Source organism: Taudactylus pleione, unplaced genomic scaffold (genome assembly GCF_031769625.1).
Source record: "Taudactylus pleione unplaced genomic scaffold, aTauple2 ptg000911l, whole genome shotgun sequence".
In the NCBI taxonomy this organism is placed as follows: domain Eukaryota; kingdom Metazoa; phylum Chordata; class Amphibia; order Anura; family Myobatrachidae; genus Taudactylus; species Taudactylus pleione.
Genome location: NW_028285312.1, coordinates 697,954 through 722,641, shown reverse-complemented (window position 1 = coordinate 722,641; position 24,688 = coordinate 697,954). Strand labels below are relative to the sequence as shown.

The following is a 24,688-nucleotide window of genomic DNA, read 5'->3' as shown; positions in this document are numbered from 1 at the left end:
CAGACGACTGGGTATATCGTTAACGACCTGCGGGATCGGGCATTGTAAATCGTACACTGGACGATTTGAACGATATATCGATCAACAAAGTCGTTATCGTTCAATAATTTCATCCAGTGTGTACGGGGCCTAAAATCTAAATTATGGAAACCCCCACTAGAAATCCTGCTTTTGCCCTGTGCAAGGTAAAAGGAGCGATGTTGTGCCAGCAATGTGCCGCCGTTACCAGTATTTCCACGCCATTCCCTTCGGTACATCGCAGACTTTGCCTATAATTCATTGACTGCCCATCTGAAATCCGGTGGTTAAGGGTATGACAAAGTATTGCCCTGTACTGGTGGGAATGTGAAACGTTTCAAATGCAGAAAACTAGAACTGGTCGTCTGTAATCCAGGTAACGGGTTAATATTTACCTCACTGTAGCCCCAAAGATTTCTTTCACCCTGAGGAGAAAACATGGAACCTAATATGACACGTGTGTAAGAAGATCTTACGGCTTTTGTGTCCTGAACACCCTCATTCGCTAGATGATTGGCTGCTATTATATTCTCTGCTTGCGCTATTGTAACACTGCTAAAATAGGTTAATGTAAAACAGCCTTCAGAGGATCTAGAGACACCATCAAAGGATGATGGATCTCAGCAATTATATCACATTAATGTCTTATCTGCTGGCAGTCGCACTCTTATTACCTTATCAGGTGAGAAAATCTATGTCAGATAGCTTTTTTTTAAATCATTTCTGCTGGTTACGGGATACAATTGGGCGCTGTAATTATTTTGACCCGTGCTGGTGTAGTTAGATTCTATTGGTGGTTAAAAGACGCTACTGTCCGTCTGTAACTGTAACCAGCCTGTGTAAGCAGTGATACAATGAGGCATTGGGGGGGAGTTCATCCACTGAAAAAGTCATAATTTCACCTTTTGGGCAGAAGAACATTCAATATTATTATTTTTTTTAAATCGCACATCAAAATTCCGTGTGTATAAAAATTCTGATTTGTATTTTCCTCGAATAAACAAAATTTGCACTAAAATTAAACAAAAGGAATTTAATTCATAGTTTTTATTAAATTGTTTCGATGTTAGATTACTACACTATTAGTCATGTGTTTAGTTGGATACTTATATAATGCAAGTGTCACTGCTCTTCATGAAGATATATAAATACAGTGCACAGAGTGGGCCTGATACATTTACGGAAATCCCCGCACTACGCATGTGCTGATCTGGTCCTGCGATGCCAGTTGCAGTGCCCCAAAAGCTGCAGCATGATTGACGAGGATTCATTTTAGTCCCCAGTGGGCTCTCCAGCGCTCCCAAGTCCTGGGGCCCTAGTCTGCAGCCTGATCATCCTATTGGTTGGTCAGGTGCTGAAAGAGACAATGATAAGTTTTTATTTTGTAATATCATTTTATTACATTTATCTTTACAGATCTTAGTTGCAATAGAAAACCAGAATGGTAAGTCTTGTGTGCCGTACTTGTGTCTTGGGAAACCATATATCTCAGATTTCCATGGACGGTCCTTTTCCTTCCCACATAATATGATTTGTGGGAGCCGGTTGGTTTCGCCTTTAAACAAATTCATGCTTTAAATCTAGTGACAACCTCACCGGAAACGTGTCGGCTTCCAATCACGTTTGGCCTGATATATTTAAACTAATGCTTAAGCTGCATACACACACAACGATTTTGTTACCAACGATTTTATGAACGATTTTATGAACGATTTTCTGTCAGATTATCTGTCAGATTTTTTAAAGTGTCTTTGAACGATTTTTATGAACTACAAACGATTTTTGCATATTCCCTTAATGAAAATCGTTTAGTTGGTCAGTCTGACTGAACTACAAACGTGAACGCGCATGAACGATAATCGTTCATCGTTTGACTCAGAAAGTGAACGATTTTTTCAAACGATTATCGTTAAACAATATCGTTTAACGATAATCGTTCAAAAAAATCGTTGTTTGTGTATGCACCTTTACTGATAAACATAGACTAGCAGAGATACATGAACAGGATCATATAACTATTATACATTTTGCTATTGGGAATGAAGCAATTCATGGTTTTATTAAGGCAAATTCTACCTCTGAATGTGAAAAACAAGGGGGATTACTGTTCACAATTGTAAAGGTACAAGTGCCTCTCATTGCGCTACATAGCTGCAGAGGTAGAGAATATTGGTGTAAAAATATTTGATCCTAAACTGTTGCAAATAATGTTTTAATGAACTTACCCGAGGTCCCTTTTAAGGCTCTCCAGTTTGCTGGTAGTGCTGTGACTTCTAGTACCACGGTGGATAGAAAAATGATTGTCTTTTCCTGGCATACACTATATATAATTCTGTTTTCAAAGGTCTACCACCAAATATATAAGAATATTTATATAGCATTTTTAGGGGGTAAAGCATCTCAAAATCTCAGCCTATATAGTCTAGACTCTAGAGTAGTAATAAATATGGGTTGGAACTTATATTATATACTAATAAACTATATGTATCTCACAAAACGATTGAGTTGTATAACAGTTGTTTTATATTTAAGTTTAACTGTTTTTTTTTTTTTTTAATAACTATATACTATGTTTGCTTTGCAGGAGCTGGAGCTATAGAAGAAGATATATTCAGTATCATAGCTAAGCATAACAAAGGTACAGATTCTTACATCGAGACTACGAAAGACGTAATAAGCAGAACTTTATTTACACACTAAAATAACTATACATATATACACATTTACTCTGGGGGGGAGAGGTATCAAACCTCGGAGAGAGATAAGGTGGGGAAGTTACCCACAGCAACCAATCAGCTTCTAACTGTCATTTTATAGACTGTGCTGTATACATGATAGGTAGAATGCTGATTGGTTGATACAGGTTTGATACATCTCCTTCAGGGTGCGACTATCTTCGTCATGTACATTAACTTATAAAGCAGAATATATGGAAGTGTATCTAACATACCCAAAATGAGGAATTTTAGGGCCTGATTCAGTAAGGATTGCTATTGTGATCGCAAATGCGATTAAGAACTTAGTCCCTCATTCAGAGCCGTACGCTCTGAGCAGAGCGCACGCTCTGAATGAGGGCCGGCCTCCATGAAAATGGAGCGTCCTCCTGGACGCTCGTATAGCTGTGGGTCACCACCCACAGGCTATACGAGCGTGCAGTTTGATGGCCGCGATGGTCTTGACCATCGCGACCATCGAAACTGCGAGCCGGAGCCTGCGGTTGAGGTTTTCAACTGCAAGCTCCGGAGTGATTTTGGCTCTATCAGAGCCAAAATCACTCCCACTGACATCACTAGTGATGTCAGTGGGCCGGCTTCTGACGGGAGGCGTTCCCGTCGGAACGCCCCCGTCAGGGAGGCACGCCCCCGGCACGCCTACCAAAGGGGGCGTGCTGTCAATCAACATCGACAGCACGCCCCCTTTGATCGGACACAACGAGCGAAGGACTTTCCTTCGCTCGTCGCGTCTGGCGCATGCGCACGACGGAGCTCCCTCCGCATGCTCAGTCCAGAACATCGACCCACTTGCGAGTGGACAGCCGCTCGCGAGTGGGTCTGAATCAGGCCCTTAGTCTCACTGCAAAAATATGCTAATGATTGCCATCACAATGCTGTTGCAGCCAAACATAAGGACGCCCACTTTAACTTACACACATCCATAACACTTTGCAAGTCTGCGAAACCATCGGTAACATCGAGTACAATCGGAGCCTCACGCACACCTGCAGAAGCTCTGACCTTACTCAGGAATTGCTAACCTCATCGCACACAGGGCCTGATTCTGACCCACTCGCGAGTGCTGAGCGCTCGCAAGCGGGTCGATGGTGCCCTAGTGCACATGCACACGACGGAGGGAGCTCCGTCGTGCGCATGCGCGAGACCCAAATAACGACGGGGTAGCCGTCATTATGGGTCTCGCACCAAAGGGGACGTGCTGTCGATGGTGAGTGACAGCACGCCCCCTTTGATGGGCGTGCCGGGGACGTGGCTGCCAGATGGAGGCGTTCCCATGGGAACGCCTACCGTCTGGGTCCGGCCCCACTGACATCATTAGTGATGTCAGTGGGAGTGATTTTGGCTCTGATAGAGCCAAAATCACTCCAGGGCTTGCGGTCACCGAGACCCTACCGCAGGGTCTCGTCACAAGCCCGATGGTCGCGATGGTCTTTACCATTGTGACCATCATCATGGATGCTCGCATAAGCTGTGGGTGGTAACCCACAGCTATGCGAGCGTCCAAGAGGCCGCTCCAATGTTAAGTAGGAGGGCCCTGATTCAGAGCGAGCGTCCGGCTCTGAATCAAGCCCACAGTGAAAGCCCAAGCTGCGTATGGCATCGCAATGGCTAATTTGTGCACACCGCTGTAATGGCGTTCAAACGCACTGGCACGCCTGCGTTTCACTGACCACCCCACCCCCATCACCACCCCCAGACGGTCACTTCCTGTCAATCACTCTGCGTGGTCAATGCGATCGCAGTGGAGTCTTCGCGCGCACACACTGCGATGCACAGGCATGCACAGAATGCAACAATCGGCCGACTGCATGCGTAAATCGCAGTCGCGATCGGTAATGAATCAGGCCCTTAGTGGGTAATGGGTCAATATTGAAAAATAGGGACATTTACAGAGACAAACCTTTATACCGGGAAAACTAGGTGAGATATGATGTGTAACATAGTTTGGGATATACAGTATTCTATCCACCAGCAAGGAACCATTTAAGGACGACTAATAAAGATGTGTGACACTATATTACATGGCTACTTAATCTCAACAAATTACATTAACAAATAGAAATACCTCATTAGTTTCAGTCATAAAATGACGGCATCGGGGACACGTAACAGTGCTTGTTAAAAAAACATTAAATAAAAAAAAACATTCAGGACTCTGTGGGGGCGTTTCAAATGCTTTGGCCGGCGGCTGTCAGTGCTGGGTGCCCGACTGAGCAATTCAATTGTTGCTTCGTTAGGTCGCAAACAGCTGCTGGTGTCAGCATTTCGGCTCGCCACCCCTCATGAGCAGGCCAGCAGAAATGTGTGCCCATTTGGGATGTCCTAACGGTATACGTTTAAGATGCCGGCGGTCACTATGCCGACCGCCGGCATCTAGACTACAGAATCCCGGCGTGGGTTAACTAACTTACGCCGGGAGACCGGCGCCCGGCATCCCGATCGAAAAGATGCCGTGCGCCGTGTGCGGACAGCCGCGCGGGCTTAGGTTTAGGGTTCCCGGGGGAGACTTAGGGTTAGGCATCCCCCCGAGAGGTTAGGGTTAGGCTAGGGGGAGGGAGGGTTAGGGTTATGCACCCCCGGGGGAAGGTTAGGGTTAGGCACCCCCCGGGGGACTTAGGTTTAGGCAGCGGGGAAAGGGGGGGTTAGGTTTAGGCACTTAGAGGGGGGATTAGGGTTAGGCACAGGGGGGGGGGGGAGGTTAGGGTTAGGCACCCTAAAGGAGGGTTAGGGTTAGGGGGTACAGTTAGGTTAGTTCATACTTACCTTTCAGACGATCGGGATTTCCTTCCATGTCGGGCTGGCGCTGCCGGGATTTGAACCATGCGGCCGCCGGTATTTCATACCAAATCTGTCCTAACCTGTACTTTAGAAAGGTTTAGCCGTTTTATGTGGCTTAACCAGATCTAATTGGCTGCTACAAGCGCAATAATTAATGGACGCCCAAAACAATTAAATTGCAACATTGGACGCCCATTAATTACCCCAACTTAAAAAAATAAATTGAATTGCCCCACTTGTGCACTACAAGTACATTTTATATATAAATAATATTAATACCAAGACTTGATGGTTATAGCATGAAGGTTAAATTAGTGGGGAATTTGTAATAATGATCCTTTATTTTATGTGACCCTTTCATTTAAAGACACATCCCCAATGTGTCCTCCACTTCAGGTCCTCCACATATACAGAAACCCCCCCCTTTCTTTTCCCTCAAGAAAAAAAAAATATATACATTGTTTGTGCTTTTCTCCACTCTGTGCTTTGTACTGCTGCCTTTTTCTTTCCCTTGGTCTGAGTGGTTGCGGCCTCCCCTCTTGTTCTATCACCCTTCCTGTGTATACAATGATATTGGATACGGGATGGGTACGGGATGCCAGGTGGTCAAAATTCCGATGCCGGCATCCCGACAGGGTTAGGATATTGACACCTGTCCTCCCCCTCTCCCTACCCTAACCCTGACCATCCCTCCCCGATGCCTGAACTTAACCTCTCCCCCTAGTGCCTAAACAACCTCCTCTTCCCTGCATCCTAAACCTAACCGTCCCCCTAGTGCCTATCCCTCCCCCTAGTGCCTAGCCCTAACCCCTAACCCTTACCCTCCCCCCAACTAACCTTTGGGATTCAGTCGGTCGGAATGTCAGCACTGGGACTCTGACAGGTGTCAGGATTCCCGCACCAGTATTGTAAGTGCCGGCACCCCCTGTCTCGGTATAATGAACGTTTCCCGTAGGCTACAACCAAGTCTCAGGAACAGAACTATACTGTAAGTGCCGGCACCCCCTGTCTCAGTACAATGAACGTATCCCGTAGGCTACAACCAAGTCTCAGGAACAGAACTATACTGTAAGTTTTGTTTGTGTGTAAACCGCAGGCAGTAAGAAGCTGATCCGCCAGGGAGACATCGCTGTACGTCTCAGCCGCAGCGCCCTAAGCTGTCCAGGGCAATCTTGCTTATGGCCAAAATCCAGCTCTGGAATGGTGCTAGTTCCCTACACCCTGTCTTCTGATTACAGTAAGTTTAATTCAGAACCTACACCCATCCATGATCCAGCTCTGATAATACTATGCTTGTTTGTGTGACGGCATGTACAGCCTAGGGTAAAGGATGAAAATATTACAAGAAACTGGTGATGGCTTACACCATATAATGGGCCTAATAATAATAATAATAATAATAATAATATTCTTTCAGCATCCGCGGATTCTGCGGTGATCTATTCCGCCATTCAGGAATACACCTCTCTGACGTGTATTCGCTTTGTGGAGCGGAAAACAGAGACTGACTATATCCAGATCCGCTCAGTGGATGGGTAAGTCAGTGTGTCATATTAAGCCTTATGGAGTTATTTAATCGCAATTCTTAATAATGTCCATTCCATTTCTTGCCTGCATTTTGCACCTCAAGGGACCTCAAGATGTTAAAGTAATAGAAATATTACATTTATAAAAGAAATTCCAATTACTGCTGTAATTCATATAACGTAGCTGCCAACTCTCCTTGGCTCCCAGGGGACAGGCTGATGTCTGAAACAATGACCTAGGCTTAGAGCGACACACTCACTGTAGTACACTCAGCACCCAGCAGGTTTGTTAATGTCTCCAGCTAAGCTCTCCAGGTGGAGATGTATCAGACTTTGGTGAGAGTGTTTGATAAATGAAAGTTAGAAGCTGATTGGTTGGTACTTTATATCTACCAGCTTTATTTCTCTCCAAGGTTTGATACATCTCATCCACAATCTCTTATACTCTTGGGGCCTATTCATTATAAATTGTGACTTGCCAATACAATTTTAGTCACTGAATCGCCACGAGTTGCAGCGGCAGTGCCAAATCTACGAGAGCAATTCAATATTACTCCGGTGTGGGGACAGCTGTCCATCCACTAAGGAGTAAATTTACTAAAAAGAGAGTTTTTAGAAGTGAGTTTTAGAAGAGATGTTGTCCATAGCAACCAATCAGATTCTAGCTATTATCTTCTAGAAGGTGCTAGTTGTAGGTTAAGTAGAATCTGATTGGTTGCTATGGGCAACATCTCTTCTAAAACTCACTTCTAAAAACTGTCACTTTAGTAAATGTACCCCTAATACTTTCACAGCTAATTAGTAATGACAAAAGTTTACATTACCGGATTCATCCCGACAGTGTTACTATGCATGGGCAAACTGAGTTTGGAAAGAGGGATCCCTCGGTCCTTGGCGTGCGCATGCGTGAATTCAGTTTGCCCATGCATAGTAACACTGTCGGGATGAATCCGGTAATGTAAACTTTTGTCATTACTAATTAGCTGGGGCCCAGCTAAGCTAAGATTTCCGCATGTGTAACGAGGCATAAGGTAATAAGGAATGAGCCCCTTAATCTTGCGTAGTCTATATATTTAGCGCTCTTTCCCTCTCACTATAGATTTCTCTCTAGATTTTCTCTCTCTGTAGATATAGAAGAAAAAGACCACTCATGATTCAAGTGCTCCTTCAGATGCTGGTCCTACCTGGGCAGGATCGGAGGGCTCCAGGATCTCTCCTTGCTCAGCCGTGGCTGTGTATCGAAAGGGATTGTACAGCATGAGCTCAATCACGTACTGGGTTTTGTCCATGAACACACGAGAAGCGACCGCGACGCCTACGTGGACATTAACTGGTCACATATCCCAGACGGTAAAACACAGACATACTGTATAACATTTACTTCATATTAAATCTATAAAGTTTCTTCCTAATTAATCTTTTTGCAGGGTGTTGCTGGCTCCCAGGGAAGAGGCAGTCTAGAGATGGCCATCAACCACATTTCTGATAGTTAAAAGACATCAATTAGTTATTTACTGATGGCCGGTGGTTTTGCCAGTGATGGTAGATATCAAATGGTTCTCTGCCATCGATGGCAGACTAGGACCAAATGTTTTTTTTTTTCCTGTCAGCGCGTTGCATATTTCCATCCCCTGCGGCCTTCTAAGCCCGCCCCCTATTCTGATTGGCCCGCAGTCCACCAGGCCCTCCAGCAGCCGTGGCTATTGAGGGGTGAAAACCATTGATGGTTCACAAGAAGATGGCTTAGTGCCATCAATGGTAATCACAGATGGAACCATCAATGGAGAGCATAAGCGCACGCAGGGGGGGTTTCCGAGTACCTAGAAACCCCCCCTGGCCACCGCTCCATCGCTGCCCGGCTGAATTTGTTTATTTTTCTAAAAAGAAGGAGCAGCTGGGCCCGGAGTTCAGCTTACAACTGGCTGGGGCTTGGCTGCTGGCCGATCGTAGGGGGAGCTGCAGTGCGCAGCTCCTCCCAGGCAGTTCTAATGGGGCACTGTGAGAGGCGGCTGAGAAGCTGAGCTGCCGCCAGGTGCTGACTATTCCCGGCGCTCTCTCCTGGAGCCGCAGGTGAAGAGGGGAGTGGGTGCCAGGGGGTGGGGGTTGCCGGCGGGGGGGTTCTATATTAAATGATGCAGTAGTTGTTCGCTGCTTTCATGTTTGTAAGTGAAAGGATTGTGTGTTGTGTGTCTGTGTCAGTGTGTGTGTTTGTGTAGTCTGTGTCAGTGTGTGTGTAGTCTTTGTGTCTAGCAGTGTGTCTGTGTCAGTGTGTGTGTCTGTATGTGTGTGTAGTCTTTGTGAGTGCCCTATCAGTGTGTCTGTATCACTGTGTGTGTGTAGTCTTTGTGAGTGCCCTATCAGTGTGTCTGTATCAGTGTGTGTGTGTAGTCTTTGTGAGTGCCCTATCAGTGTGTGTGTGTCTGTGTGTGTGTGTAGCCTGTATCAGTGTGTGTGTGTATAGTCTTTGTGAGTGCCCTATCAGTGTGTCTGTATCAGTGTGTGTGTGTAGTCTTTGTGAGTGCCCTATCAGTGTGTGTCTGTGTGTGTGTAGTCTGTATCAGTGTGTGTGTGTGTGTGTGTGTGTGTAGTCTTTGTGAGTGCCCTATCAGTGTGTCTGTATCAGTGTGTGTGTGTGTAGTCTGTATCAGTGTGTCTGTCAGTGTGTGTGTAGTCTTTGTGAGTGCCCTATCAGTGTGTCTGTATCAGTGTGTGTGTGTAGTCTTTGTGAGTGCCCTATCAGTGTGTGTGTGTCTGTGTGTGTGTGTAGCCTGTATCAGTGTGTGTGTGTATAGTCTTTGTGAGTGCCCTATCAGTGTGTCTGTATCAGTGTGTGTGTGTAGTCTTTGTGAGTGCCCTATCAGTGTGTGTCTGTGTGTGTGTAGTCTGTATCAGTGTGTGTGTGTGTGTGTGTGTGTGTGTGTGTGTAGTCTTTGTGAGTGCCCTATCAGTGTGTGTGTGTGTAGTCTGTATCAGTGTGTCTGTCAGTGTGTGTGTAGTCTTTGTGAGTGCCCTATCAGTGTTTCTGTATCAGTGTGTGTGTGTAGTCTGTATCAGTGTGTGTGTGTAGTCTTTGTGAGTGCCCTATCAGTGTGTCTGTGTCGGTGTGTGTAGGCTTTGTTCAGGAATGATGATGTTTGTCCATGAAAGATGACGTTTTGCCTCTTTCTGAGACACGATTTTTGGCGGGAAAAATCCGAACTTGGCGGGAAAATTCAAACCTATCCGAGCCTGTACATCCCTACTGTTTAGGAATATCAGTTACAGGGAAAATCATCTATATACATTACACGCATTTGCTATTGATTAGATGGGAAATAAAATAACATAAATTATCATATTCAATATGTTAAGTAGTAAATTTTATGGCTAGACGACTTCATTATTTCATACCCACAAATGAATATCCCTACACTAAATCAAAAGCAAACATCATCCCAACAAAAAACCTCTCTCATCCTGAGTTCTAGCGCTGAATTATAATTTTGGATTATGTGTGGAATAAATATTCTCTATAAATCTACATATTACATACAAATCTATGCAAAATGTAAATTTTTATACATATTTCATATGTTTAGTAACATATCTATATTTTTTAACATTCCGTATAATATACAGCCTACAAAAACAACTTTGAGAAGTCTCAGCCTGACACCAACAACCTAGACTTGCTGTACGACTACACTTCTGTGATGCATTATGGGAGGTAAGTCGGCATCAGCGGAAAAAATTCTAAGGCTAGGGGCCGAAATCAATTAGCCACGAAAAGTGGCGTCTGGCAAAAAGCAGATTGAATTCGGCTCATTCGCTTTTTTTGCTGCATTTTTCTCCATGTGCGTCCCCGCTTTTCGCCCTATTCAATTGTAAAACAGGCGAAATCGCGGATAGGCGAATGTTCTCCAAAGCGAAACTTTCGGGAAATCAGTCTGTACCCCCATAAAGAGCTGCAGTGACCCTGGGAATCATTATAGAATAGTAGTAGTAGCCCGAATAAAGGTATTTAGTGAACTTATTTTGAGGCAAAGGGCTGTTGTATGCATATTTGCATATGTGTGTAAAAATTATAGAAAGCAATGTTTTTTTTTTCAGAAAAAAAGTACCGAGCTTAAATTTGGGGTACCTGAAATTGGGTACTAGTATATTTTGATGTCTCTAAAATGAAGTTTTAAAAAATCAAAAAAATACACCTGCTGCAGCCTTGTGCAATCCCAAAAACACCTGTCCCGACCGTATAGCCCCCCAAAGTACAAGGGCCCACACTTTTTACCTATTTTCCAACACTTTTCATTTTCACCCCAAATATGACATGCCTTTTTTTGGTGGGTGACTTAAGTTTATTTATTTTTTGCCCCATTAGTAATTGGGGGGGGTGTCCAAAGTGTTCTGAACCAAGTCCCCACATCTGTACCCCAAAATATGGATTTTGCACTTCTTTTCTCCTGCCTTTTGCTGGAGAAACTTTTTTGCCTGTTTTTTGCCTATGGAGTTTTCGCATAGGTGAATACTTCGGGTAAATGAATATGGAGATACTTTGAAAACAGGCGAAAAGTGCAGATCGGAGAGAACTTTTCTCCAAACGGCACTTTTCGCGGCTAATTGAATTGGGCCCTATGTTTTTTGTTAACCTATAATACTATTAAAATGAATGCGGCTAGAAACTTAATAGTCTATTTATTCTTTCATGAAGCAATGCTCACCTGATGCTATACTGTGGTGCAGATTCTGCTGTGGCAGGCTTACACTCATGCACATACATTATGTCATGCTGCAGATGGCTGAGAACTGTTTATTTAATACATACAGGGTCGTTGAGGCAATCTGAGTGTTGGTGGGGGGAGGTGGGGGTGACTAAATCTGGGAGGTGTTCTTCTTGGGTAAATCCTGGCACTAAATTAAGCTCTTGTGTTCCCCAGGTTATTGTAGATCTGTGACGTCAGAACAGAATTTAATTTGCAGCGCATTCATTATTTATTTAAATGTCTCTATGTTCCTTTATCAATAGTTTACTTAACTTTTAGGCATTTATGTGTTTAACCTTGAGATCTATTGTTATGTAAAGATATATTCATTCTTATTCAGTATTGGTGCACAGGGCTTGTTTTATTGGGTCTGATCAAGATATTTTCCCAATAGTGCCAGGAAATGTGATCTGCTGCTGTTTTATTTATTCTATGAATGCTATTTTTTCTATACTGTTATATTTATAAATATTGACATCTCATTAGTAAAGAACAGGTACTGCAATGGGGTTAATCAGTGTGCCTATAATGACTGCACTGTATATTAGTGAATAAACCCTTTTTCTGTTTCCTTCACCTAGATATGCTTTCACTAATGTTCCTGGACAGACCACCATAGTGCCAAAGCCTGATTCCACTGTCCAAATAGGACAGAGGTATGGATTGAGCAGTCTGGACCTTGTGAAGATTAATCACCTTTATCAGTGTGGTGAGGAGCAGCTTCCTAATACTCCCTCTAAAAATATACAAATCACAGTTAGGATTCTGTGTGTTGCAAACAGTTTGTCAGTTTTCATGATAACTTGACCACTAGCAGACACTGTAATGTTGCTGCTTTTGGATTATACTTCTGTGCTCCCATTCATATTGTGCTGTGGAGGGCGGTGTGACCCTGTGGACCAATAAGAAGCCACAAGCACAGACATTTCAGCCTTCTATTGGTTAGCAGACAATTTAAAGTGGTGAACAATAAACATTTGCAGATGGAATACTACGTAACTTGAGACACTAACTTGCAGTTCCATAAGCTCCAATAAGGGAAGGAGAGGGTAGGGAGAGTTTCTGCATCCTACCTTGGAATGCAGGCAGACTTGTAGAAGAAAAATGTTCCCATTAGATATTTCATAATATGTATAGACAAATTAAATAGACCTTACTTTCTGTTGGTATCATTTGCATAGGGAAAGACTACATATGCTTAACGCCCTAAAGAGGAAGCGATCCACAAGGTTCTACAGCTCCACCTGTGGGCTAAAAATGCAACTGCAGGTGTTCCTTTCTTACCTTATGAGCCAGGCCTCATATACAATAATTCACTCAATGCAGGGCTGTCCGGCAACTAGTGACTCTCAGGCCACATGCAGCCTTCCATGTTTTAATTACCCCCACCATCCCTAACATCTTCTGTTCGATTGTATATAGTACTCTGTGCCGGACCAAGTAGATACTATATTTAGAGCCGTATTCAATTAGATTCGCCACGTGATACTTTTTCGCCTCCCGGACTTTTCGACTACATCGCGTGTTTTGCAGGCGAAAAAGTAACGGGTGCGTCCCCGCGTATCCTTGTATTCAATTTGAAAGTACGCGAAAACGGGTCCCGGTGAAACTTAAACAGGCGAAAAGTCCTGTCAGATTTGTGGAAGTCAGCCTGACACCCCCCAAAAGATGCACTGACATGGGGGATCACTATGGATACCCCTGAATAGCCCTGCTGAAGGTATTTGGGGGTTTTAAACAGGCTCAATTGGTGCCGTTTTGCATTTTTGGGTAAGTGGTGAAGAATAGCATTTATCAATATTTTTTTGCCCAAAATAAGTAGTCCTAGCAAATTTGGGGTACTTGAAAATGGGTGCAAGCATATTTTAAACTAGCTAATGTGAAGTTTTAAAAAAAGTGAAAAATCCACCTGCCGCAACCACGTGCAATAAAAAAAAAGACTTGGGGACACCACTAGAGTCTATTTAGCTAGTTTTAAACTTTGTCCCCCAACATTTTTTTTTTCGCCCCAAAATTGACAGCCATTTTTTGGGGTGTCCTTAAGTCTTTTAAAAAAAATTCTTGACACAGTTTATCTTTGGGGGACTATCTTAAGGCTGCACGGGGGGTTCCCGCAATGTTGCGCCCCAAAACCGCAATTCTGCACTTTTTTCCGCCTGCTATTCATAGGTGAAACTTTTTCGCCTATTACATTGCATTGACTTTCCGCCTAGGCGAAAAGTCTTCCAAATTGAATACGGCAGAAAGTCAAAACAGGAGAAAATGACATAATCGGCGAAAAAGTATCGCGAAAACGGACTTTTCGCCTGAAATTGAATACAGGCCATAGAGTATGCAACTCTCTATATGGATATACCTGTACGTGGGCAGAACTAACTGTGTGAGCAAGCAAACAAGGGCATAACTGGGCCCATAATCAAACCAGTCATGGGACCCTTTTATGCACCATCATAATGTCATATACTCCACAATGTCTGCTCCTTCCCCAGACAGTGTAAGCAGAGCAGAGTAGCAATCTGCATACTAGTCTGATTTATACATGCAGTCATTGTATCCTTATTCTTTTCCACATCATATAAGGGGCTTCATACATTTGCTAAGGAGCAAAATCAAGTTTGCACTTTAAAGCCCTTTTTCCTCTAGGACGCGTCCCCAGTGAGGCTACCGCTGGGCCCCATAGCAGGTGCATGGACTGCCAGGGCTATAACCCTCACATGCACAATGCAAATCAGTATCAATGGGAGAGTTTTTTTTGTTTACAATCTAGAGTGGTGGGTAATAAGCGGCCCTTCAGCTGTTCCTGAACTACACATCCCAGCATGCCTTGTAACAGTTTTAGCATGGCCAAATAGCAAAACTGTGGCAGGGTATGCTGGGATATGTAGTTCTACAACAGCTAAGGGGCTGCTTATTGCCCACCCTAGGGTCACCAGGAGATCTATCGGGTCCCCATACTGAATACCAGAGTCCTCTTTTCATGCAGTGATCATATCATCTTGGGGATGTGGCTGGTCCTCCTCGGCCTGGGCACTTTGCGCCTGCTTCCCCCACGCTGGTTGTCACATGCCTGGGGTCCCGCTGCTAAGTGGAAAGCTTAGAAATATGTTTATATTCCCTTTATTTTCCTTTTCTCTTTTCATTGTTTTTATTACTTTGCTGCCTTTTAGCTGATGGATCTAAGCTTTAGCTCGGTGAACAATTGCCTGATTTCGGATCCCTATAGCAGGTGACTGCAATCTCTCTGTTCCTAGATGTGTGCAGCGCTCTTCTCTGTGAGCCAGCTGGAACTTTGCACTCTGCACATACAAACTCTGCTTCCCCGAACGGACCTGCCTGTATGTGGCTGATTCGTGTACCAGAAAACAAGGTATTGTATAAATGATGGCTAGGCAACCAGTGGTCTCCAGTACTTGGGAAACTACAAGTCACAGACATGCAGTGAATGCTGGGATTTTCAACCGGGAAGCCTCAAAATAAATCCGTCTGATGATCTACTCAGCCATGCCCACACTGAGGGGTGAGTGGAGTGGGTAGAAGTATCCGGGTGTGCAAAGGAGGTGCAGCCGAACCCCTAAGATTGTGGGCTATGCACTCAGAGGGGAACTGCTATCGGCAGCTGGATGTGGCCACACCCGACACTTGCTCCACGCCCCCTAAGGACCAGGGTCCAATATCTCTCATATCGGCCCGGACCACACATGGTCGATTTACAATATCCCATCCTGATATGTGAACGTTCTGTCTGAATTCTGAAAATAGTGACTGTGTTGCTGAAAACAGGACTTTGGGCAGGATGAGTCCCGGCCACACAGAAAAGTGTTTTAGATTCACAAAGTATAATACTAAACCTTATGGGGCCTATAAAGCCCAAACATGTGGTCAGTCCTCTGTAAGTGGCTGTTTTCAGGGGACTGCTGACTTTTTATGCATCGGTACTATTCTACAAGGGGTAAAATAGCATATATACTGGGGAAATTTGCTCCTTTCCCCCCATTAAAATACGTGAAAGCAGTCCCCTTAGGTTTCTGTTATTGCTGCATAAAAAGCTCCATTTAATAAGATCCAAAAAGCTTAGTTAGGCTTTACCTAAAGATGGCGTCAGCCCGTTGCAGCTACATTGGGCAAAATTTTACGCATATTTTTCGCAGAGGGATCCGCTGGCCGCAGACAAAAACTGAACGCATACTGTAAGCACTTTTTACATGGGCTCCTGTTGGAAAATGTTGATAGATACAGTAGCTCCAATAAATCATTTCTTATTGCCGCAACAAGAAATGATAATTATCAGGCTAAAATGCATCCACAGTAAACATGCTCCTAAAGTTACCTTCCTGGTAACCATGATATTATCACTGAGCTGCTCCTTCCCCTTAGTGGCGCCTTGGAACAGCACACTGAGCATTTTGCCCAAATCCTGTACGTGCTATGCCGGTGTACAAGATATGGGGTGTGACCAATATAATAAGTCAAACATAAAATGGAAGCTGCTCAAATCAATCTGGCAATACTCCAGGTGCATGAAAGGGAGGGGTCATACTAAACAGAAAATCAGAGAGGGGAGTATCCCCTAGAGTTCCCCCAGCACACTAAAATGTTCCTGCAACAATACATGAAAACTATATGGTAATAGAAATTCAGATATATTTGTTGCATGCATTTATAAGTACATGGTAAGCTGCCAGGCCACTTCACGGCTTCTCTGATACTGGCAGTCCCTACTCTGCATGATTACATGATTACAGTGCCCACTCTGGGCCATGTAATTATCTGTTGTAAGGCCTCATGATAAAGGCACATACAGAAATACATCCAAATTGAGAGCCAGCTTACCTGGGACTCACCCCTGGTAACTCCAACTAGCACTACAAGAGCCAGCATGCAGAGTAGGGACTGCCAGTATCAGAGAAGCCGTGAAGTGGCCGGGCAGATTACCATGTACTTATAAATGCATGCAACAAATATCTCTATTACCATATAGTCTTCATGTATTGTTGCAGGTACAATATAGTGTGCTGGGGGAACTGTAGGGGATACTCCCCTTTCTGTTTTTCAATATAATAAGTCACAAGCACGCAGCTTCTGATTGGCACTGCTGCTCGCATCCTTCTCCACAGCCGATTTAGGATGACAGATGAGCAATTTTGCCTGTTGCTATTTTACAGAAATGAGAAACCCCAGGTAAACCTGTCTCAGGGCCTGAATCATTATGGATCACAGCTGCGATTACAAGCGAATGCCGTCGCAGTGGATCATTTATGCACGCCCATGCAACGGTGTTCAAACGGACAGGCACGCCGGCGTTTCTCTGACCACTCCCCCGTCACCACCCACAAATGCTGACGTCCCGTCACTCACTCTGCGATGGCTTTGTATCTGCGCAGTGCGATCGCAATGCTGACCTGCGCACACACTGCCATGCATACAGTATGCACCATCGGCCGATCTGCGTACGCTGTTGCAATTGCGATCCGTGATGAATCGGGCCCTCAGTGCGCAGTTCCAGGAGCTCCTCTAAGAATTTAAAGTTACACAATGGTTTTAGTATATGAAATAGTTGCACATTAAATTAAGACCAAGGGGGAATGTATCAAACCTTGGCGAGAGATAATGTGGAAAGATTTAAAGTACCAACCAATCAGCTGCTACAGTAACTTTCATTTCATAGACAGTGCTGGATAAATGACTGTTACAAGCTGATCGGTTGCTTTGGGCAAATTCTGCACTTAATCACTCTCCAAAGCTTGGTACATCTCCCCACCTCCACAGTAATGTGATTATATAATAATATACTTAAATATTTGATATGGAAGCTCCCGTCTCCTGCACGTACCCCTAGATACTTAGTTACTTGTCTACACAGTTTGCTGACCAGAGGTGTCTTAAGTTAGGAGGGGGCCCGTGTGCATTCCCCGTCTGGGGCCCCCTCCTCTCTCCCCAGCGGCCGGCCACGTCACCGCAGCAGTACATTTTGAGCACTAGTCTGTGCCCAGAGTCTACTGTGCATGCGCAGGTTGCCGGGTAAATGGCGCTGACGCCATTTTCCCAGCGATTTCCCTAGTGCGCATGCACACAATGCCGGAAAATGGCCGCAGTGGGCATTTTTCAGGTGTGTTGTCCAGCGCTACAGCCCGACGCGGGACTTCTGAGGTGTAAGTATTAAACCATATGGGTGCAGGGTGTGCGGAGTGGGCCTCCCTGGATCCTTTATAAATACGCCCAATGCTGACTCTGATATGAAATGATTGTTTTCATGGCTGTTTTTATATCTCGTAGGTGTTCCTGCAGTTTCATGTCTTTGAAACCTATCCAAGCTGCTACTCTGACTATGTGACTGTTTATGATGGAGCCAGCAAAACCTTTCCTGTACTATTTAGTACTACGTGTAGGGCAAGAGAGCTCCCCCCTGTGGTGTCCACTGGAACCCTGATGTTAGTGGAGTTTTCAAGCAAAGGACGTTCTAGTTTCACAGCTTCCTACCATACAGGTAAGGCTTTATAACCACAGTATGGTAAGAATAGAAGATTTACTAACATTGCATTCCTAATCCATCAGAGCTGACCCAAAGACAACATGTTGTAAGCTTGAATGTTATTCTATTTAGATGAAGTCTGGCACTGGTAGGTTGCCACGTGTACTATGGCAAAGTGTAAAGCATTTGGGGGTCCATTTATTAAATGATCTTTGATAAATGGGCCCCTTGGGCTGGTAGCCCTACATATAGGTCTGTATCGTCTTCATTCAAATTAAGTGGTGTAAGGAATAAGTGTATGATGGAACCTGTAGTCCCCCTATCCTGCCTGTCTGCCCTGTTTCCCTCCATACAGCTGGATTATAGTCAAGTCAGTAATGAGACCATGATGGGACCTGTAGTCCCCCAGTCACAGGCTGAGCAGCAGTAACCCTGTCACTGCCATGACACAGAGCGGGTACATTGTATCTGTCACTCACATCAGTAGCAGGATCCTGGGGGAGCTCATTTTGCGGCTCAGCTGAGGCCACACTCCAGATGTGATGGGCTCAGTCTCTCCGCATAGCTCCACAACAGGGGTAATCCCGGCACAGAGGCTCCAAGGATGGGGTTTGGTCTCCTGGGAGGGGGGCATCGCCAACACAGGGGCCCTGGTCTCAGTCTCTGTGGAGGGGAGCAGCACAATCTCATCTCACTCACTGTTCAGAGCCCCCGGGAACCTTACTCCTCTGTCCCGACCCCTCTGAGGCCGGCGAGAGACTGATAGCAGAGAGCATTTGTTCCTATTAGGTTGGCGCCCTCTGCTGGCTGGTGCTCTACCCGCCCACTTAGTCAGAGTAAGGGTCGGGTCGGCCCTGGTTATCACACAGCCAATAGTCTGAGTGCCACACCAGGGCAAATATATTTCAGTTATGGATATGTAATCCATAGCTAAAGCTGATGGTGTAAACCACTGACACCACTAGCATCAGGTTACATTCTCATTTCAACCATCTAGCTACTTCACTGTGTTTTGTTATTCCCCAGGTAATTTGTTTACCTAGTATGTTGACTCTCCTAGGGGCCTATTTACTGAGCCTTGGATGGGATAAAGGGGTCTATTTACTAAGCAGTGTTAGGAGACAGAGTGAAAAGTGATAAGAAAGTGATAAGGTGCCAGCCAATCAGCTCCCAACTGTCATCTCACAGGCTGTGTTTGAAAAATGACAGTTGGGAGCTGATTGGCTGGCACCTTATCACTTTCTTATCACTCTTCACTCTGTCTCCTAACACTGTTTAGCAAATAGACCCCAAAGTTAACGAAGACAAGGTACCAGCCAATCAGCTCCCAACTGCCATCTCACAGGCTGTATTTGAAAAATGATTGGTTGGTACCTTATGTCTGTCGACTTTATGTCCATCCAAGGCTTAGTAAGTAGACCCCCTAGCCTCCAATGTGTGCAGAAAATGTAAGTCAAATGATTATGCACAGATTGGAGCTGCCATACAGCCACCGTAAACCCCGTTATATATATGGACTTGATCATTTTAGACAGTTATACAGATTTGTCCTCATACATTGGGCCTCTCTATGCCATAAGGCGTGAGATGCCCGGCATGACTAAGACGCTCCGAAAGGAGTAGGGCACCGTATATTCCTTTTCATTTTGCCTCTTATACGCATGGCAGCCACTCGCAGCGTACTAGAGACGTAAGGTTGTGATTTTAACTGCACAGGAATTGGTATAACACAGGTACAAAGTTGCAGTTGAAGACCAACGGAACTTGGCATGAGGAAAAGCCGCTGCAGCTGCACAAGAGCCCCCAGCGGTCTGTGTATGCTAGCCATGTAGTGTTGGTGGTTCCGAATAAGACGCACATTTGGAGCGATAAAGACACTTGGCACAGTAGAGTCACCCGGGACCTGGCATGCCGAGAGGGACCATTTGGTGCGACTGGCGCGACTGAAGCCACGATACGAAAGGACACATCTGTATATGGACTTTAGTCATTTTAGGCAGCATCAACGTCTCAGCTATTAATCAATATCTCCGAATGTCACTGTCCTCTTTAATACATCATTATATTTATCTTTGAAGTTCTGTGCGGAGACACATTGACAGCTGTAAATGGAAACATTACATCTCCGGGATTCCCCACCAAGTACCTGCCGTACACCGACTGCTTATGGTCAGTTGTGGTCACACCTGGATACAGGGTAAGTGAAAACTAAATTCATCGTACCAACCAAAGTGACTGATGCATAGATAAATGTATGCCTGTATGAGGAGAGCTTTCACACTGCGGCTGCTAGCTTATGTAGGCATCCCGACGGTAAGTACTGAGGTTAGGGTTGGGCACTAGGGAGAGGGTTAGGGTTAGGCACTAGGGAGAGGGTTAGGCACTAGGGAGAGGGTTAGGGTCAGGGCACTAGGGAGAGGGTTAGGGTCAGGGCACTAGGGAGAGGGTTAGGGTCAGGGCACTAGGGAGAGGGTTAGGGTTAGACACTAGGGAGAGGGTTAGGGTTAGGCACTAGGGAGAGGGTTAGGGTCAGGGCACTAGGGAGAGGGTTAGGGTTAGGCACTAGGGAGAGGGTTAGGGTCAGGGCACTAGGGAGAGGGTTAGGGTTAGGCACTAGGGAGAGGGTTAGGGTTAGGCACTAAGGGGGGAGGGTTAGGTTTAGTGTGTGGGGAGGGGGAGGTTATGTTTTGGCACTAAGGGGAGAGGTTGGATTTAGGGGTAGGGTAGGGAGAGGGGAAGGGTTAGGATAAATACCGACAGATGTCGGTATCCTAACCCTGATGGGATGTCGGCATCGGGATTCTGAACGTCGGGATCCCGTCTCCAACCCCTTATGTACTTATGGGTGTTGCATCCGCATGTCAATCCTATCTATATTGTGAATGCAGGAGGCATGGCTGTGCAGTACTGGGGCCATCTCATGTAAGAACAATTAACTGAGGTCACATTGATGCAATTGCAGGTTAGACGGAGACGTAAATAAGCCCATATTCTGACGTGTCGTTTGCGTCAGGAGTATGCTGGTGCCAGTGCGCACTGATGATGAGTGCGAGTTACAAACCACGCGTAAGGATAGGGTATTGGGTGCACCACAAGGTGCGCACAACGCTGCATACAGTACACGCATCTATGGGCGATAAGCATCATGCCCTAAATGTACATTTTTGACTGATTTACATCTTGGGGCCGTATTCAATTAGATGCGAAAAGCCGAGATCCGAGATTGCGACTTTTTGCCTGTCGGAAACTTATCTCCATATTCAATTCCAAATAATTTTTGCATACGTTTATTTTGGGATGCAAAGGTGGGGAAACCACTCAGAAGCCTTGGAAGAGCCCCCCAAAGGACAACTGTGTCAAAAAATTTGTTAAAAAAAAATTAAGTACACCCCAAAAAAGTACTTTCATTTTGGGGACGAAAAAGCACAAAGTGGGGGGACCACTTCAAAAACTAGGGAAATAAGGTTCTGGGGGTGCACTAAGAAGGGGCCAAGTGTTTTTGAGGTTGTAGGTGTTTTTATGACGGAGGAATTTCACTTTTATTAAAACTTCACTTTAAAGACATTTTAATATGCTAGCACCCGTTTTCACCCCAAATATGCCAGGACTACTTATTTTCTAAAAAAAATACAGCTTTATGCCATTCTTCACCACTTGTGCAAAGTTTCTAATTAGAGGCTATTGAACCAACTTAAGTACTTTTATTAGGACTATACGGGCACTACTACATTGATCCCCAATGTTTCTGCATTTTTAGGGGGTTCAGGTTGATTTCCCCCATTCTGACACCACTTTCCGCCTGTTCTGACTTCGCGTGTCGAAGTTTTCGCATCTCTTGAATTGAATACGGCGAATAGTGGGAAAGCGCACGATAAGTTTCCGCGTCCAAAAGACGCGATGTACAGTAGGCAAAAAGTCCGGCAGGCGGACACGAAACTAATTGAATACCGCCCTTGGTCGGAATATCATCAAATATGTTGGTGTGCAGAATGATATAATCAATGAAAGCATAGGGGGACATTTATCAAACCTTTTAAAGCGGATTAGAGTAGGTGTGGCCCCAGCAACAAATCAGCTTCTGTCTATCATTTATCTCGAAAATTAAAATTCTATAAAAAAAAGCTTGCTTCTGATTGGTCGCTAAGGGTAACACGTCCCTTTGACTTCTTTACAAGTTGTAATAAGTCTCCGCCTATCAGACCTTCCAAGAGGACCTCTTCCACTATACAAAATCCTGTGCTCCTGGACCTCCCACTACATTTATGATTGCAGTCACCTGTGTTATACACGCTTTTCTCATCAATTAATCAGTATGTTTAACACAGGTGACTGCAATCATAAATGAATTGGGAAGTCCAGGAACGGAACATTTTGTACCTGATGAAAGGGGTTATGTTGAAGGGTATTCCCTATCTTCTGGAATAACAGTTTGGCTCACAGACAGGTTTTGTTGCCTCCTTACCTATAGAAAACATAACTTATTTCTTACTTTCATTGTTGTTTTGTTTTTTCACTTTATAGAGCTTTTACTATATTTTCTTCCTCAAAATACCTTCTCATGATTGCGCCCCCTGCAGGTAAAGCTCAATTTTGCCTCCTTTGCCCTGGAGTCCTCCCGAAAGTGTATCTATGATTACCTGTCCATCATGGATAGTTCTCGATCTGGCTCCGCAGCGTCAGACAGGTTTTGTGGTGTTAACAAGATCCCATCGTTACTGTCGGCTGGGAGCTGGATGCTGCTGCATTTCCACACTGACAAATCTGTGCAGAGTACGGGCTTCCAGATAAAGTACAACAGGGGTAAGTCTGTGGATAGACAAAGGCGATATATCACCAGCAGCGGCTTCTGATGAGATGGGAATATATTGATATATTATTCATATATCTGAGCACGAAAATCACATCTAATAAGTCATACAATGTTTATGCTAATATAGAGTCAATTTCAACTGATGGAATAGTAATGGGCCCCATACATTAGCAATGGATTGCCGCGATCCCGCGATGCTGAAACTCGGCATCGCGGGATCGCAGAAATCCAACATGTTGGATTTTGCCGATTTGTCGATCGCAATTAAAAAATTCCATTTAACATGACAAATGTCTGCGATCCTGCGACGGTCCGGAGAACATCGATGGTGGGAGGTCGGCGTTTCCACCCGAACACACTGGCATTTCCCATCACATCGCCGGATCGTGAAACACACTCGCTGATGTATGGGCACCTAACGACTAAGAGGTTTATTCATTATTGGGGTACCGGAGAAATTTAGTATTGCTCTGGTTGCAGGAAAGCTACTCACAAAAGCAGTTGTCCAACGAGCCCTGTCACTGCAACTTTCACAGCTAATGACTAATTATTAACACTTCTCCCCTCCACGGTCTCTCCCTAGCCCAGCACACAGCAGTGTGTCCTGTGCTTTGGAGAGAGGTTGCTGCTATCTGTCTTCGGGAGTGCTGAAAGGGGAGGGAGGGAAAATGTTTACCTATACTTACCTACTCTCCCGATTCGGCTGGGAGCCTCCCGAAAATCGGGTGGCGCTCCTGGCCCCCCAGAAAAGTAGGCAAGCACCCCCGCGATTCCCAGACAAACCCCCGCAGCGGCAGGGGGGGTGGGAAAACTCGATTCACTCTGAATCGCGTCATCATGACCCCGCCCCCTGCTTCATAATGCCGATAATCTCAGCATTGTGTAGCGGGGGCGGGGCCAAAATGATGAGATTATGTGATCACGCCCCCATTACTGGGTAATATGTCTGGCCACTTCCCCCTATGCAGAGCAACGCCTCCCCTGCTTGGCTGACCAGGCTGTCCCCTCCCGGTGGGGTCGGCAAGCATATGTTTACCTGGGCCCGGGCTTGCTGTAGAGCTGCTGAGGGGGAAGAATGTTTATGGCATAGTATCTTTTTAAAATACAAAATAATTTGGAAGGGGCTGGGCCACACCTCCTGCATTTGGCGACGCCCCCCAGTACCCAGGCCTTGTTCAGCTCTCAGCAGTCATGTCTGTCTTCACACTCCGGGACTCCTTAGGAAGCAGAAGGCCATAAGGAAATAATGGCATCTGAAGATGGTGTCAGTTTCCGCAAGCAAACTCCAAAGCCTTTTGTGAGATAAGGGCAAATTGGGGTGCCCATCCGGTCCCTAATAATGAATGGGCCCGTTATATAATACATGAGTATTTCCGCATGTGTAACAGATCCATAAGGGATAATGAATAGACCCCACTGGCACATGTGTACACATATTTACTGTATCATTATACACTAAAACAGTGGTCGTAACAACTTGTAATACGATGTATTAAGTTTAACCACTAAAAGTATGTCTTTTTTTTTCTGTAGTACTCTGAGCTTCAAGCTGTCCAAGAATGAAGATCTTTCAATTGGACCTATAGGGACATTGAGTTTTTTTTCAGGCATTGGAG

The 24,688-nt window shown here is 45.0% G+C and overlaps 1 protein-coding gene across 1 annotated transcript; it reads left to right on the top strand.

Moving 5' to 3' along the window:
* The first annotated feature begins 631 nt into the window (after positions 1-631).
* LOC148473793 (astacin-like metalloendopeptidase) lies at positions 632-24,688 on the top strand. Its single transcript, XM_088459447.1, has 13 exons — positions 632-700; positions 1,435-1,462; positions 2,603-2,656; positions 6,625-6,765; positions 6,946-7,063; positions 8,226-8,404; positions 10,673-10,760; positions 12,375-12,502; positions 15,045-15,160; positions 18,067-18,277; positions 20,341-20,459; positions 22,840-23,062; positions 24,606-24,688. The coding sequence occupies exons 1-13, from the start codon at positions 632-634 to the stop codon at positions 24,611-24,613; spliced, it is 1,482 nt and encodes a 493-aa protein (XP_088315573.1). The 3' UTR covers positions 24,614-24,688.